The 16,862-nt window shown below is 42.3% G+C and overlaps 1 protein-coding gene across 2 annotated transcripts in view; it reads left to right on the top strand.

Annotated features, from left to right (window-relative positions):
• Positions 1 to 10,406, top strand: part of STAMBPL1 (STAM binding protein like 1) — an 80,391-nt gene extending 69,985 nt beyond the window's left edge. For both annotated transcript variants that reach the window (XM_040436313.1, XM_040436314.1), the window contains exons 9-12: positions 675 to 812; positions 3,660 to 3,772; positions 7,398 to 7,497; positions 10,073 to 10,406. In XM_040436313.1, coding sequence (XP_040292247.1) covers positions 675 to 812; positions 3,660 to 3,772; positions 7,398 to 7,497; positions 10,073 to 10,129 — 408 coding nt within the window. In that variant the 3' untranslated portion in view covers positions 10,130 to 10,406. The remainder of the gene's footprint in view (positions 1 to 674; positions 813 to 3,659; positions 3,773 to 7,397; positions 7,498 to 10,072) is intronic.
• Positions 10,407 to 16,862: the final 6,456 nt, after the last annotated feature.

Genomic DNA, 16,862 nt, shown 5'->3' with positions numbered 1-16,862 from the left:
TAGACTAAATGCATGGATTAGATCATCTGATATTTTTCTAAATTTATGTTTGCATTGCACCACTGCCCCTGCACTTTAAATGTATGGGGCTTGTGTCAAGGCCCACCCGGCAGCCATGTACAATTACAGGGCAGGAAGGGGTGCTTTCAGGCAGGTTCCATGATTTGTTCCATTATTTGCAGCAGTTGCTTTCCTTCTCTAGATGGGATGACAGGCAAGTTCAATTCAGATCTCCTAAATTAGATTACACTGACAGTGAGTTACACAAATAGAAGATTATTTGCGTTCCCGGGTTGTCGAGGATTGCTGTTTTTTTTATCTGACCAGATATATATAACACAATGGGGAAGATTTATCAAAACTGGTGTAAAGGAAAACTGCCTTAGTTGCCCATAGCAACCAATCAGATTCCACCTTTCATTTTACTGAGGTCCTTTTGGAAATGAAAGGATCACTCTGATTGGTTGCTATGAGCAACTAAGCCATTAGTTTTTCCTGGAGTGTTCCCAATAAATAATGGATAATGATATTGCGGCATTAGACAATCATGACGTATTCTGGCCCATTCATTCTCCGGTACTTGGCTACTTTAGACCAGGATTATATGTAGCACATGTCCTTTTATGTATTAGACTGTGTGGAGTTCCTCATTGATGTTTTTTCATGTCTGGCAGACCCATGATGAATTGACCATTACACATGTAATTGTACCAAAGCAGTCTGCAGGGCCGGACTATTGTGACATGGAGAATGTGGAAGAATTATTTAATGTACAAGATCAGCACAATCTTCTCACCTTGGGCTGGATCCATGTAAGTGACAAATGTAGTAAATTGTTCTGATAGTTCTTGTCTAGCTAAAGCTGGCCATACAGATTAGATGTATGGTGGCCAAACTGGACAACTATCTAATATGTATGAGGGCTTACCAGCTCTGTCCCTCCAACATCACATATTGGGGATGTATAGATTGGGCAGTTGTATTTTAAAGGGCATCTGTCAGCAGATTTGTACTTATGAAACTGGTTGACCTGTTGGCAGCTGAAGGCATCTGTGTTGGTCCCATGTTCATGTGTGTCTGCATTGCAGAGAAAATAGTTTTAATGTATGTAAATAAGCCCCTAGGAGCAATGGGGGCGTTGCCGTTACTCTTAGAGGCTCAGCTCTCTCTGCAACCACCACGCCCTCTGCACTTTGATTGACAGGGCCAGGCAGTGAAAACATCACCACACCTGAGCCTGTCAATCAAAGTACAGAGGGTGTGGGAGTTGCAGAGAGAGTAGAGCTTCTAGGTGTAACGGCAACACCCCCATTGCTCCTAGAGGTTCATTTGCATATAATAAAACATCATTTTTCTCAGCAACGCGGGCACATATGAACATGGGACAAACACAGACGTCTTCGGCTGCCAAGAGCACAGGTAACAGGTCAGCCAGGTACAAATCTGCTGACAGATGCCCTTTAAATGCCTGATCCTGTTTTCTCAGGATAACAAGATGCTGTCAGAGGAGTCAGGCAACAGCTTTCTCCCCCGTCCCCCTAATTAGAACTTGTACCTGCTCGGCCAAGTCAGGTAGGCATGTGTATGAGGAGATCAAGAGCGATAGCGATGTACACCAAAGACGCATTTCTAATCATTTCTAATTACTGGGAGGTGTCATGAATGGTTTGCACCCATTCCGCAAAAAATGCGAATTAGATGCGGACAAAAAAAATCTGGTTTTGTGCATGGGGCCTAAAGGCATTTATTCATGTTGGTGTTATCAATCGCCCTGATTCTCCTTCAGAGGGGACCATAGTCATTGGATCCTTTCCAATAAGATTTTTATACCAATCTATAGAGTATATGATAGAAATGCCCTCAAACAATGTTACCTTCAGTAATAGTATATCTGATATTACAACTTCAAGAGGACATTTTGGTCCAGAACCATGGAGGTTCTCAAGCCATTTGAAGCTGATTACGATGTGAAATTTCTTTACCAAATGTGGAATATTTGCACATTGTGTCTGCTAGGCCTTCCTGTTCAATAAGTTTTGTAAGTATTGCAAATGCAAAACTATTCCTGGTGCCAAAGTTCTGCTAGTAATAGATCATGCTGACGGGTGGTGCTACACCATTGAACCATACAGTGTTAAGTCAAGACGTCTAAAGTTGCCAAGATGTTTGATGGCAAGGCTCCAGATTCCAGTTCTAAATGTGACTTAGTACTTTAATGCAACATGGTATATCCGCAAAATATAGACAACATTTCGGACTTAAATCATAGAAATTTTGCTGATGTAGCATATTGCGATAAAGTAGTAAAACACTTTTAAAATAGAAATCCTGTGCCTCTCCTACTTCTTTGATGTTGTTTGGGGGTTCGATGGTGCACGGTATGGAGTCAATAAAGTGAGAAAGCAAATCAGGAACACAAGTGGTACTGGGGACGCCTAGTGTTCCTTGGGGTTTTTTGGTGGCTGCACATGCTTCACATAGTAGATGACAGTTGAGCCTCCATCTCTCTAATAATGACGTGGATGGACTATAGTCTGATCATTATACAGAAGGGAAGTCAATGACTTAAATGCGAGCAGCACTGTAGTAACAAGCTCCTTCCACCTCAAGGTTGATGCAGCTAATTGTTGGGGGGGGGGGTGGTGTTAAGTCCCCCTCCTATAAGCTAGTGATGGCCTATCCTGGTCTATCAGTGAAGGCTGGACAACCCCTTTAAATGGGTTCTCCGGGATTTATATATTGATGATCTATCCTCAGGATAGGTCACCAATATGAGATTGAGCTGTATGAAGAGGCCTCAGCACTCCATGAGCACTTAGGCCTCTTTCTAGGTTACGCAACATCACGTTCATTGGTCAAATGGTCTAGGCACAAGTGAATGGGGCTGGGCTGCAATACCAAACACAGTCTGTATACAAGGTATGGAGCTGTGCTTGGTGAGCTGTGAGGAGGCCACAGCGCTCACAGAAATGCTGCAGCCTCCTCAAACATCTGATCAGAGGAAGTGCCTGGAGTTGGACCCTCATTGATCTTATATTGATGACCTATTCTGAGTATAGGTAATCAATATGTAAATCCTGGGGAACCCCTTTAAATTTGACACCTGAAATTTATCTAGGTACCAGAATGTATTAAATGTTATGTACACCTTCGGGTATTTTTTTTATTATTGCATTTTACTTATTTTGGGCTAAAAATATTTTTTTCAATTGGTCTTTATTAGAAATATTTAGCCTTTCTGTCACACAGGGTTAACTGTTTATCTAGCTGTGTGAATGTACTTTTTACTTTCACTTTCTGTCGGTCATCTAATAAGCTTGATCTCTAAATTACTAAAAGGTTATAAACCCTTATTTAAGCCACATTCTTATCAGAAAGATAAGAACTGAGCTATAATGAGTGTATAGGAGGTCATTGATCAGAGATAAGGAGCCTGTCAGGTGAACTGCCTGACAGAACAGAGTAAAAATTCAGTTCCCTTTACTAGAAAAACTCAAGGCTGCACAAAGACAGTGGTTCAATAATTTTCATTTTTTTATAAAAATGAGTACAATACAATAATAATAAAAAAAATTGCCCCCAAAGGTGTACATAGCCTTTAAATTGCTTATATGTCTTGTGTCAGTCATGAATTATTTTTCTTCACTCCTCTTTTGCAGACACATCCAACACAGACAGCTTTCTTGTCCAGCGTAGATCTTCACACTCACTGTTCCTACCAGCTCATGCTACCAGAAGCCATTGCTATTGTCTGTTCACCAAAGCACAATGAGTATGTAAATTGTAAAATCAAAATGTTTTACCGTGTGTTTTTGAATTTCTGACTGGATGTAATAGAAAACATTATACACTGATATTTAATTGGTATGTTCACCTTTGCTGCACCTTTATAAACCGTAAAATGCTGCTCAAACATTAACTTGACACTTAATAAACTGTATTTAATGATGTGTCAAGTTACTACATTACTACATCTTGTATGTAGAAATTATGTACCATACATAAAAAGTTGAGTAACTTAGTAAATACATTGCTTGAAGCTTGTTAAATTGATCTTTACAGTCTGTATTAGGATGCCTGCACATGGTGCAGATTTGTGTGCAAAAAACGCATGAAATCTGCACAAGAAGTGCACATAAATCTGCACTATTTCTTGTGGTTTTGATGTTTTTTTTATGCCATTTTTGGTTCAGATTTTCAGATTTTGTTAACCTCACTGATGTCTATGGAGAAAACCACTCTACAGAAAGTGCAGAATTGCACAAACAATTGACATGCTGCAGATTTTAAAATCCATGAATCTTATTCACTTTGCTGGTACTGTATTATGCAGGTTTTTTCTGCACGAAATCCGCGCAAAAAATGTTGTGTAATCTGCATCATGTGCAGCCATTCTTATGCCTCATTCACACATCAGTGTTCCGTCAGTGATTTCAAAACCAGGTACGGCTCTAAATACAGAACAGGTGCAGATCTTTCCCTTATACCTGATCTCTGTGTAGCCTACACTCCTGGTTTTGGCTCACAATCACTGATGGAAATCATTGACCAAAACACTGACATGTAAATGAGGCTTTATAGTCAAGAGCTACATTTATAAATCTACTCGATACTATAGCAAACAGTTTAAAAGCTTGGCGTCAGACATCAACTTAAGCTGACCATACACATTCAATAACTCTTAGCTAAATGATTGTTCGGCTGACAGCTACCCCTCCCGACTCCCTCTCAGCCTCCCCATAGACATACACATTTGGCTCGTAGGTGTATTCTGTGGGGAGAACAGAGAAAGACACTGCCAGACACTTCTCTCCCAGGAGAACAAAAGAATCAGGCGAAAATATTCATTTCGTCCGATCTTTGTCTCCCCCTACATCATCTGTTGGGGGGAGACCTGGGAACTTCCCACAAATATTGTGTCGGTCGAACTCTCCTTTCTCAGTGGGTTTGGCCGACAAAAGACTAATGTGTGTGGGTGAGCCTCTACAACAGAGGTGCACCGCCAATGAGGCCAGGTGAGGCGATTGGAAGTGTTCATCTTCATATTCAACAGTATCTCTATATTAACCAGTATGTTTTGTAGCACTATATGTAATTTTTTCCAAATATTGCATTAAAGGGGTTGTCCGGGTTCAGAGCTGAACCCAGACATACCCATAATTTCACCCAGGCAGCCCCCCTGATGTTGGCATCGGAGCATTTCATGCTCCGATGCTCTCCCTTGCCCTGCGCTGGATCGCGCAGGGCAAGGGCTCTTTTATTTACAATAACAGACTGCTGGGTGGAAGCTTCCGCCCAGCAGTGTGTTTGGTGACGTCACCGGCTCTGATGGGCGGGCTTTAGCTCTGCCCTAGCCGTTTTACAGGCTAGGGCAGCGCTAAAGCCCGCCCATCAGTATAGATATAGAGGTAGCATGGGAGAACTTAACTCTGAAACCTGCATAACTGTGAATGCTGCTCTGGAGTATAATACAGATTGTAACAAAGGATCAGACGGTGAATGTATTTGCAATGTTACTTATCCCTTTTATGAGGGTCCATTTTATATATAAAGTGTAAAATGTCCCAGTTGAACTTTTGGCATCAGCGCTATTGCAGAACAGCTGATCATCTGGACCGCGGGGTGTCAGATCCCCGCCAATCAGTTATGGATGGGCCATCAATATAAAAGGACTGGAAACCTCCTTTAAACATGGCCAAATGAGTCTCAATATCATCAGCAGTCATTTTCTGCATTGCAAGATTCACAGTTGTCCTTGTATTTAGGGCTGCAGTAGGCTTTTGTCATCTATGCAAGCCTTGTGCTAGTTATCTTTTGCTCAGCAAGTATTTGGTGTTTTGTTGCTGATCCATTCCTTGCCAGTGCTGAAGTTGCTGTTCTAAACTGAACTGTCCCAGCTGCTTAGCTACTCCTTTAATGGCTCGTGAGTCTGCATAATTGGCCTATTCTATTAGGCCCCTTTCACACGGGCGAGTATTCCGCGCAGGTGCAATGCGTGATGTGAACGCATTGCACCCGCAGTGAATCCCGACCCATTCATTTCTATAGGGCTGTGCACACGAGCGGTGATTTTCACGCATCACTTGTGCGTTGCGTGAAAATCGCAGCATGCTCTATCAAGCAAGTGCGGATGCGGTGCGATTTTCACGCACGGTTGCTAGGAGACGATCGGGATGGAGACCCGATCATTATTATTTTCCCTTATAACATGGTTATAAGGGAAAATAATAGCATTTTGTATACAGAATGAATAGTACAATGGGGATGGAGGGGTTACATTTTTTTTCAAAATAATTTAACTCACCTTAATCCACTTGCTCGCGCAGCCCAGCATCTCTTCTGTCTTCATCTTAGCTGTGTGCAGGAAAAGGACCTGTGGTGACATCACTCCGGTCATCACATGATCCATCACCATGGTAAAAGATCATGTAACGGACCATGTGATGACCGGAGTGACGTCACCACAGATCCTTTTCCTGCACACAGCAAAGAAGAAGACAGAAGAGAAGCCGGCTGTGCGAGCAAGTGGATTAAGGTGAGTTAAATAAAAAAAATTTAACCCCTCCAGCGCTATTGTACTATGCATTCTGTATTCAAAATGCTAATATTTTCCCTTATAACCATGTTATAAGGGAAAATAATACAATCTACAGAATACCTAACCCGAACTTCTGTGAAGAAGTTCGGGTTTGGGTACCAAACATGCCGATTTTTCTCAAGTGCGTGCAAAACGCATTACAATGTTTTGCACTCGCGCGGAAAAATCGTGCATGTTTCCGCAACGCACCCGCACCTTTTCCCGCAACGCCCGTGTGAAACCAGCCTTAGGCTTTTGCCTTCAGTACCCTGCCAGCATCCTCCATCAATTGTCAGAACCACAGGAGGAGAATCAAGTCACATACGCAATTTGTTTAAACTTAAGGTGACACAACTGAAAAGGTTATGTTCAATTCTGTTCGGAGCCTCTGACAATTTTTCTAAACAAGACATGGACATCTCATTGGAACCAGATCAATCTCATTAAAGGTCGATGGAGGTCACATAAATCTGGTAGATCAGTCCCACTGCCTGCATCTCCTTATACATAGTGATTCCTGCTATTGACCTCCAGAGACAAACGCGGGATGATCTTGACTCTTAAAGTAAAGGTTACGTTTTCTGCATTTTATTCTCTGTATTCCCTGTGCCTACCCATGACTACAGTTACACCAGGCCAGATAGTAACAATCTAGAAGCAGCTCCTTCTCACCACCACTGGACACCCTTCAACGAGTGGCTCAGGGGGACGTGCTTGGATCTACTTTGCTGCCATGACCTTATTTTTCGGCTGTAACATTTTTACAGTTTATGGTTTTAGCTTTATTGAGCTTTTTATCTGTTTCCTTTCTCTTGTTCAGTACTGGGATCTTTCGGCTCACGAATGCAGGCATGCTGGAAGTTTCTGGATGTAAAAAGAAAGGGTTTCATCCACACAGCAAAGAACCAAGGCAATTCAATGTAAGTGAATGCATACACATTATATACATTTACAAAGCTATGTGTGCTATTCTGCCTACAAGCGGATAAAGAGAATAAATATTATTGTCTGAGGATGGAATATCAGGTAGACGCTGATGCTGTGACAGCCGAAGTTGCAGAGACTGCCTTGCTTTCTAGCTCCATTTTGAGTTGCTAAGTAACACATGGTGAAATAGCGTGGGGTAGATTTTCAGATAATGCCAAATATATCTCTACATTGCCATGCATTATTCCCTTGTAAACAGCTTGTTCCAAATATCTCCAGTTCTGAGCATTGTGTCATGTAAAAAAAAACAAAAACATATTGGAGCAGTGGGGCGTTTGCACTAGGAGAGTCGTCTTACTGACCACCTCATAACCAAATCAACTAAATGTTATGTATTTTAATGCATAAATACGTTTTTAAATGCTATGTTGTAAATGTATGTCGATTTTAGGCGAGCACATTGAAGGTTAACTCCTCCGGCTTTGAAGTTGCCAGGCAGGGGTGGATGTCCACCCCGCTTGGTTCAACCTCCTCCCTGAGTGAGTCTGCAGTTGGCAAGCAAGCAACTTCAGGAACGTGGGTCCTGTGAGGAGATACAGCCAAGTAGTTGAGGCTTAAAAGGGGTTGTCCGGGTTCAGCCATCCATCCATCCAGAGAGTACAGAAAGTACTGTATTTTTCGCCCTATAAGATGCACCGGTCCAAAAAACTCCCCTAGGTTTTAGAGGAGGACAATAAGAAAACAATATTTTTCATTAGCCCTCAGATCAGACCAGCAATCAGACCCCCAATGTTAATCAGACCTCAGCTCACAGCCCCAATTAGACCCCCAATGTTAATAGGACCCCCAATGTTAATAAGACCCCAATAAGACCTCAGATAAGACCCACAATCAAACCTCAACTCAGACCCCCATGTGAATCATCCCCAATCAGACCACAGATAAGAGCCCCAATATAAATGAGACCCCCCCATGCCTCAGATGAGGCCCCCCATGTCTTTGATCGGCGCCTAGCCTCAGATCAACCCCCAGCTATACATCAGCCCCCAGCCTCAGATCAGCCCCAGCCTCCAACCATACATCAGCCCCCAGCCTCAGATTACATAAAAAAAATAAAAAAAATAAACTTACCTCTCCTGCTCCGGATGCTGCCGCTCCTTACCTCCAGCGCTCTCTCTTCTTCTTCCTGCCATCGGCTGTGCTGTGACCCAACGCGCACAGCGTGAGTTCACAGAGGGCCCTCACACTTTGTGCAGCCATAGTACAGCCAATGGCAGAGGACCAGGAAGTGGTGAGTACAGAGCCTGGGGAGCGCTGCATTAGCCGCTTCCTGGTCCTCCAGTACTAATGAGCGCTTCCATAATGGAAGTGCCCATTAGTATTTGCCCCAAAAGATGCAGTGATGGGGGGAAAAAAAAGTGCATCTTATGGGGTGAGAAATACGGTAGGTCTGTTGAAAAGGTTTAGCAGTCATATTGGTTGGTGAAGGACGACTGCATGTGAAAGTAACCCATGAATGTTGGCTTGGGACTTCACACCATTTTGACTAGCAGTAGAAATCTCAGATCCCTAGTCATATTGGAAAGAGACAGATATAAGTCTGTTAAAGGACTGTGCCCCTCAGTGGGCATTGTAGAAGCACATTTTAAGAGGATTCTGACTTTAAAGAGGACCTTTTATGTCTCCAGACATGTCTGTTATAGTAACTACTTGCATTCCCCGTGTAATAATGATTCTGGAGCCTCTATTCTTATGACTCTATGTTATGCCGTTCCTCTGTTATTTCTACTAGAAGTTATGAATTAATTGCCAGCAGCTTGCAGTAAATATACAGATGGGTGTTCCCATTTGTGGGTGTGTCCTTGCACATTCTGCCACCAGCAGCACTGATTGGACAGAGTCAGACACACCCACTACTGGTTACACCCAGCAGTACCTTTACTGCAGACTACTGGCCATTTATTTGCAAACTTCTAGCAGAAATAATATCGGAATGGCAGAACACAGTCATAAAATAGATGCTCCAGAATTGTTATTAGAGGGGAATGCAATTAGTGACTAAAACAGACATGTCAGGAGAGGTGGCAGGTCCTCTTGAAGAGTATAATGTACAACCAGGCTGAACTAGATTGAGGCATAGTAATATTGAAAGACTGTATCTGAATGTGGCCTTATGAGAACTGTTAAAAAGAACTGTACCTACTCCCAAAAGTACGTGTATTTGCACTTTGCCAAAAGTTTCTGTAAAAACGTGGTTACTGGTTTCATAAAAGCCAGCCTTATTCATTGTGTATTCACCATGCCCGGATCCCGGCCATCACCTCTAATGCCAAGGGCACCCCAACCGCCATCAGGCAGTAGACCCCAAACGAGGGTGTGACCTGAGGGGAAGAAAGGGTGTGCCCCTCCCTTCACTGTGTGATCACCTGTGAGTGTGTCAACATTGGCTCTTCAAGCTAACAACAAAAGAACGGTATTGTTTTAATCATCATGATCATCACTACCAGGCAGCATGGCTGGTTTAATGTTATTTATGAGATTATAACCCCATCTTTCATTCCTTCTCAGACTTGCAGACACGTGATTGTAAAAGATGCAAAAATTTCCGTGCTGGATCTGAGGTGATCAAGGAACGTCGGTATCCGCCTTCCACAGAAGGATGACGATAAGGCTGCCAGTTTTCTTAACCCATTTCCACAATTAATCCATGGACTTTTTTCTCATTTATACATTTTAAATGTGATGGTTTATTTATTGCTCCTGTACATTTTGAAATTTATTTTGTTTACTTTGATTTCTGTGACCACACAGGCCATAAAAATGAAAATCCGTACCATCCGGTGTGTGTAGATTCTGACGTCGAACGAGGCCTGTAATTAAAAGTGCGCTTCAGATACATCCATGTCCTGTGTTGAGGTCTCCTGGTGTACAGTGCTCTTGTGGATGATGATTCGGGAAAACCAATGGCTGCTATTAGGATACGTATTTGCAGAAATATAAACTAAAATTGCAGGCAACATATATTATGTTCCAAACAGTAACAATGCAATAATAAATTACATAAGAAGGGAAGTTACATATAATTATCCAGCAGCTGCACATTGCCCCATTATTAGCTTTTTATGTGTGATATTGTTTTTTGGACGTTTAAGTTTGCTGCTTAAAGGGGTTGTTTCACTTCATCAATAAACATTTATTATGTAGAGGAAGTTAATACAAGGCACTTACTAATGTATTGTGATTGTCCATATTGCTTCCTTTGTTGGCTGGATTCTTTTTTCCATCACATTATACACTGCTCGTTTCCATGGTCACGACCACCCTGCAATCCAGCAGTGGTGGTCGTGCCTGCACACTATAGGTAAAAGCACTAGCCGAGGTGTGGTCCCAAAGTTCCAGCCACCGGAGAACCTGGCGCTTTTTTCTATAGTGTGCAAGCATATGACCACCACTGCAGGGTGGTCGTAGCCATGGAAATGAGCAGTGTATAATGTGATTGAAAAATGGTTCTAGCCAGCAAAGGAAGCAATATGGATAATAACAACACATTAGTAAGCGCCTTGTAATAACTTCCTCTACATAATAAATGCTATTTGCCGAAGTGAGACAGCCCCTTTAAGTAGATCCATTCACAGTCGCTTTAAATCCAAGCAATAGGGAAATGTTGAAGAAGCTTTGTGGTTTTATGTAAATAAGACATGTATTATACATCCACAGGATTAGCCAAAAATGTCTGATAGGTGGAGGTCCTATTTCTAGGTCCCACCATGACACCAAACCATGACCATGACAACAAAAACTGTGAGAGCTGTTTATGTTGGTGGATTGTCTGGGCCGTCTGGAGCTTTTCCACTGTGTGCGCAGGCCCTAATGTAATCCCTGCTCTCAGCACCTCCTAACAGCTAGGTCACAATGGCGTAGATCAGCGGTGGCGAACCATTGGCACGGGTGGCAGAGGTGGCACTCAGAGCCCTCTCTGTGGGCACCTGCACCCTGGTAAAAGTCTAAGGCGTATCAATATGCTTTAGATTTTTCCTGCCATTCATCAGCGCAGGGCGCACTATGAACAGCACAGGCAGCGCACTGAATGTAGGCAGGATATTATAGCTAAATGATAAAGTACATGGGAGATATAATCTATTGGTATTCAGGTTAAATTGCCATGTTGGCACTTTGCGATAAATAAGTGGGTTTTGGGTTGCAGTCTGGGCACTCGGTCTCTAAAAGGTTCACCATCACTGGCCTAGATGGTGGGCAATTCTTAGAAATAACCATCCTGGTTCTCTCAGTCCAATGATGCACCCCCTCCGTCTGTCAACTGGGCAAAATGTCTTCAAGTGTGTTGCAGAGGCATGTATAGCAGTCAATGATCTCTCACCAAAAGGTAAACAATGCAAAAGTAGCCCCTGAGAGGGCAGCGGAGGAAGCAGTTTTACGCCTGCTTTCAACTGCAGTTTCACAACAGCTGGACTGCAGGAGGTTGCTGACTCTTGGTATGGCAGCACCATAAAGAGGCATACTGCCTACCGCTCAGTTGTATGGAGCCACAGGAACACCATATGCCTCTATTCAGCCTCTTACACATGGCTCTGGTATCTGAAGTTGTGCCAGAATGTAATATACTAGAATAAGAAACGGCTGCACAGGTAAAACGAGGACAAATGCCCGATATAATAGATACAAGGAGAATTTGGGGTGGAGTAGCCTTGTACCTATGAAACTTTTGCTGATATCACAGCCCATTCATGGCAATTGTGCTGTAGTACTGAAATATTAGTATCCTGTATAGAGTGTACTGTGGGTGCCCTTGATAAGATTGTTTGAAAAACCACATTTCATTGGCAGGTCAGATAGACTGAGGTCACCCAGCTCTCATTCTGTAGTTGTATATTAACTTTAATGGACTTTCTAGTAAGAATCAGATTACTTACTTCCCACTGACGCCCAAGCTATGGAGCAGGAATGCAATTTTGTAAATTATTTGCGAAACCTTCCCTCTCCTATATATTGTAGTTAGCACCCTGATGTATTAGTCAGAGGGTGCAACTACAAAGAGCGTCTTTTTCTGGAGGAACCATCGGGTCTTTACATTACATGGACAACTCAATGAGTTCAATGAGAAATGTGTAATGCTTCATTTTCCCTGTGGAGGCGCTTTAGGGAAAATGAACACTTGCTTTCAGATTCCCCTACAGATTAAAACTGGTTATTGGGGCTCAATGGCAAATTTTCCAATAACTCATTATACATCAGAACTGTGGGGCAATTTTGGTGCAAAACAAAGCATCTTAAGCACCATCCCTTTCCTATGAAACTCTGTCCTGTCCTATGAAGCTGTTTTCAGACAAAAAAATCTAAGAATCCTACTTGAAGAAAATTGTGCTACTTTTTAGACCGATTATAAGCACAGACACATTACAAAATGTGGTCCAATATCTGGTAGACCATTTAGCTGCTACATGCACATGGAGAAAGGAGGCCCAGATCTGGCTGGTCCTATGTCCTTGGTCAGAAAGAAGGTGGGGAACTAGCCCAAGTGTCAGGGAAAAGGGTGTGGAGAGGGAAACAAACAGCAGGCCTGTCTGTCCTGGGTTGCAAAACCCATCACCATAATGGGAGCCAACTTTGTCTTTCTTACGGGGTCCCTGTCTTCTGTGTACACCGTTGCACCTCATGTACATATCCTGTTCCTCAGTAGTTTTATCAGTAGAGCCTCATCACATGCGTACTGTATAAGCTGAACAGCCTGAATCTATGGTGAAAACTCTTGAAGTGGTTGTACACGTTCATCCTGCAATACTCTAGATCAAGGGTGCACAACCTGTGACCTGGAGACCACATGTGGCCCTTGATACTATTGATGCGACCCTCAAACATCTGGTAACAGACGTATGTCTATATTTTGTGGCAACTCACGTGTGTTTTTCATATATTCTTTCATTAGATGGAAGTCGTGGAAGTGTAACTAGACATTTACAGTATATACTGTATGTTCAATATGCCATAAATACAGTATTTAATTAAGAAATAACCATTTAAGGCCCCTTGCAGACGAGCGTGTCCAGATAAGGTCCGGATGCGTTGCGGCAAACCCGCGCGAGTAGGTACGCAATTGCAGTCAGTTTTGACTGTGATTGCGTTCCGTTGTTCAGTTTTTATCGCACGGGTGCAATGTGTTTTGCACGCGCGTGATAAAAAACTGAATGTGGTACCCAGACCCAAACTTCTTCACAGAAGTTCAGGTTTTGGTTCAAGGTTGTGTAGATTGTATTATTTCCCCTTATAACATGGTTATAAGGGAAAATAATAGCATCTGGACTTCTCCAAAGCATTTGACACTGTACCACATAAAAGGTTAGTATATAAAATGAGAATGCTCGGACTGGGAGAAAACGTCTGTATGTGGGTAAGTAACTGGCTGAGTGATAGAAAACAGAGGGTGGTTATTAACGGTACACACTCAGATTGGGTCACTGTCACTAGTGGAGTACCTCAGGGGTCAGTATTGGGCCCTATTCTCTTTAATATATTTATTAATGATCTTGTAGAAGGCTTGCATAGTAAAGTATCAATTTTCACAGATGACACTAAACTGTGTAAAGTAATTAACACTGAAGAGGACAGTATACTACTACAGATGGATCTGGATAGATTGGAGGCTTGGGCAGATAAGTGGCAGATGAGGTTTAACACTGATAAATGTAAGGTTATGCACATGGGAAGGAAAAATGCAAGTCACCCGTACATACTAAATGGTAAAACACTCGGTAACACTGACATGGAAAAGGATCTAGGAATTTTAATAAACAGCAAACTAAGCAGCAAAAACCAGTGTCAGGCAGCTGCTGCCAAGGCCAATAAGATAATGGGTTGCATCAGAAGGGGCATAGATCCCCGTGATATGAACATAGTCCTACCACTTTACAAATCGCTAGTCAGACCACACATGGAGTACTGTGTACAGTTCTGGGCTCCTGTAAACAAGGCAGACATAGCAGAGCTGGAGAAGGTCCAGAGGAGGGCAAGTAAAGTAATAACTGGAATGGGGCAACTACAGTACCCTGAAAGATTATCAAAATTAGGGTTATTCACTTTAGAAAAAAGACGACTGAGGGGAGATCTAATTAACATGTATAAATATATCAGGGGTCAGTACAGAGATCTCTCCCATCAGCTATTTATCCCCAGGACTGTGACTGTGACGAGGGGACATCCTCTGCGTCTGGAGGAAAGAAGGTTTGTACACAAACATAGAAGAGGATTCTTTACGGTAAGAGCAGTGAGACTATGGAACTCTCTGCCTGAGGAGGTGGTGATGGTGAGTACAATAAAGGAATTCAAGAGGGGCCTGGATATATTTCTGGAGTGTAATAATATTACAGGCTATAGCTACTAGAGAGGGGTCGTTGATCCAGGGAGTTATTCTGACTGCATGATTGGAGTCGGGAAGGAATTTTTTATTCCCCTAAAGTGGAGAAAATTGGCTTCTACCTCACAGGGTTTTTGCCTTCCCCTGGATCAACTTGCTGGATAACAGGCCGAACTGGATGGACAAATGTCTTTTTTCGGCCTTATGTACTATGTTACTATGTAGAATGCATAGTACAATAGGGCTGGAGGGGTTAAAATAAATAAAAAATTATTTAACTCACCTTAATCCACTTGTTCTGTCTTCTTCTTTGAGGAATAGGACCTTTGATGATGTCACTGTGCTCATCACATGGTCCATCACATGATCTTTTACCATGGCGATGGATCATGTGACAGACCATGTGATGAGCGCAGTGACGTCATCAAAGGTCCTTTTACTGTGCACAGCAAAGAAAAAGACAGAAGAGAAGCCGGGCTGCGCGATCAAGTAGATTAAGGTGAGTTATATAATTATTTTTTTTAACCCCTCCAGCCCTATTGTACTATGCATTCTGTATTAAGAATGCTATTATTTTCCCTTATAACCATGTTATAAGGGAAAATAATAATGATCAGGTCTCCATCCCGATCATCTCCTAGCAACCGTGTGTGAAAATCTCACCGCATCCGCACTTGCTTGCGGATGCTTGCGATTCTCACGCAGCCCCATTCAATTCTATGGGGCCTGCGTTGCGTGAAAAACGCAGAATATAGAACATGCTGCTATTTTCACGAAACGCACAAGTGATGCGTGAAAATCACCGCTCATGTGCACAGCCCCATAGAAATTAATGGGTCCGGATTCAGTGCGGGTGCAATGCGTTCACGTGACGCATTGCACCCGCGCGGAAAACTCGCTCATGTGAAAGGGGCCTAAAGGCAATGTACACTTTTGGAGGCAAACTTTTTTTATGATTGCATTTTACTCATTTTGTGCTAAAAATTATTTTTTCAATTGGTATTTATTAAAAATATTGAGCCTGTTACAAAGGGTTAACTGTTTGACTAGCTGTGTGACTTTTACTTTTTACTTTTATTTTGTGCCGGTCATCTAATAACCCTTATCTCTAAATTACTAAAAGGTCATAAACACTTATTTTAGCCACATTCGTATCAGTAAGATAAGAAATGAGCTATAATGTCAGAGAGCAGAGATAAGGAGCTGTCATATTATCTGGCTGACAGAGCAGAGAGAAAATGCAGATCCCTATATTAGAGCATCTCAGATCTGAACAGAAAAAAGGTTCCATATTTGTAATAAAATAAAAATAATAATAATAAAATTGCCCCAAAGGTCTACATGGCCTTTAAGTTTTATTTTCATCCTTTAGGGTTGGATCAGTCTAAAAATGTGGCCTCCAACCAGAAAAGGTTGTACTTCCCGCTCTAGAGATTATTACATACATGGTGAAAATGGGAAGAGAGTGATGGTATTCTCCGTCTTAGGTATTTTCCAGTTTACTAACACAATGTAGAGAATGACCATATAGTTTTTCTACTGGATATAAAGGAAATCCTGAAAAATATCTTCCCCATGATCACTACTGTGTCTCACATTTCCAGAGCTGATTTCCAGTAACATTATATACATATGTGCAGATGATATCTGCAGTATAAGGAGTTGTATTTTTTGTTTTTACAACAACTGAATACTGAATAGGATTTCAGTGGACGCGAGGTAATTGTATCCAGCCCTACAGACTGGAAGAGAGGTAATGCATCCAGTCCTACAGCGCAGGTCCGATTCTCGGCATATTTGCCAGTTCCTATTATAGTTAATGGGCTGGATGGCAACGCAGTCCTTTCCGCCAATGCCAGAATGCTGACAGATCTGTCAGGCTGTTCCCTGCCGGATATAAAAGCGCTAGTGTGAAACTGTCCATAGACATAATTTTGCATCACCAAAAACTTCACAGCTTGAATGCAATAAGTTCTCTCAGAGCATACT

This window comes from Bufo bufo, chromosome 6 (assembly GCF_905171765.1).
Source record: "Bufo bufo chromosome 6, aBufBuf1.1, whole genome shotgun sequence".
NCBI lineage: Eukaryota > Metazoa > Chordata > Amphibia > Anura > Bufonidae > Bufo > Bufo bufo.
The sequence above is the reverse complement of the archived record's forward strand: the minus strand, read 5'-3'. Positions and strand labels throughout refer to the sequence as shown.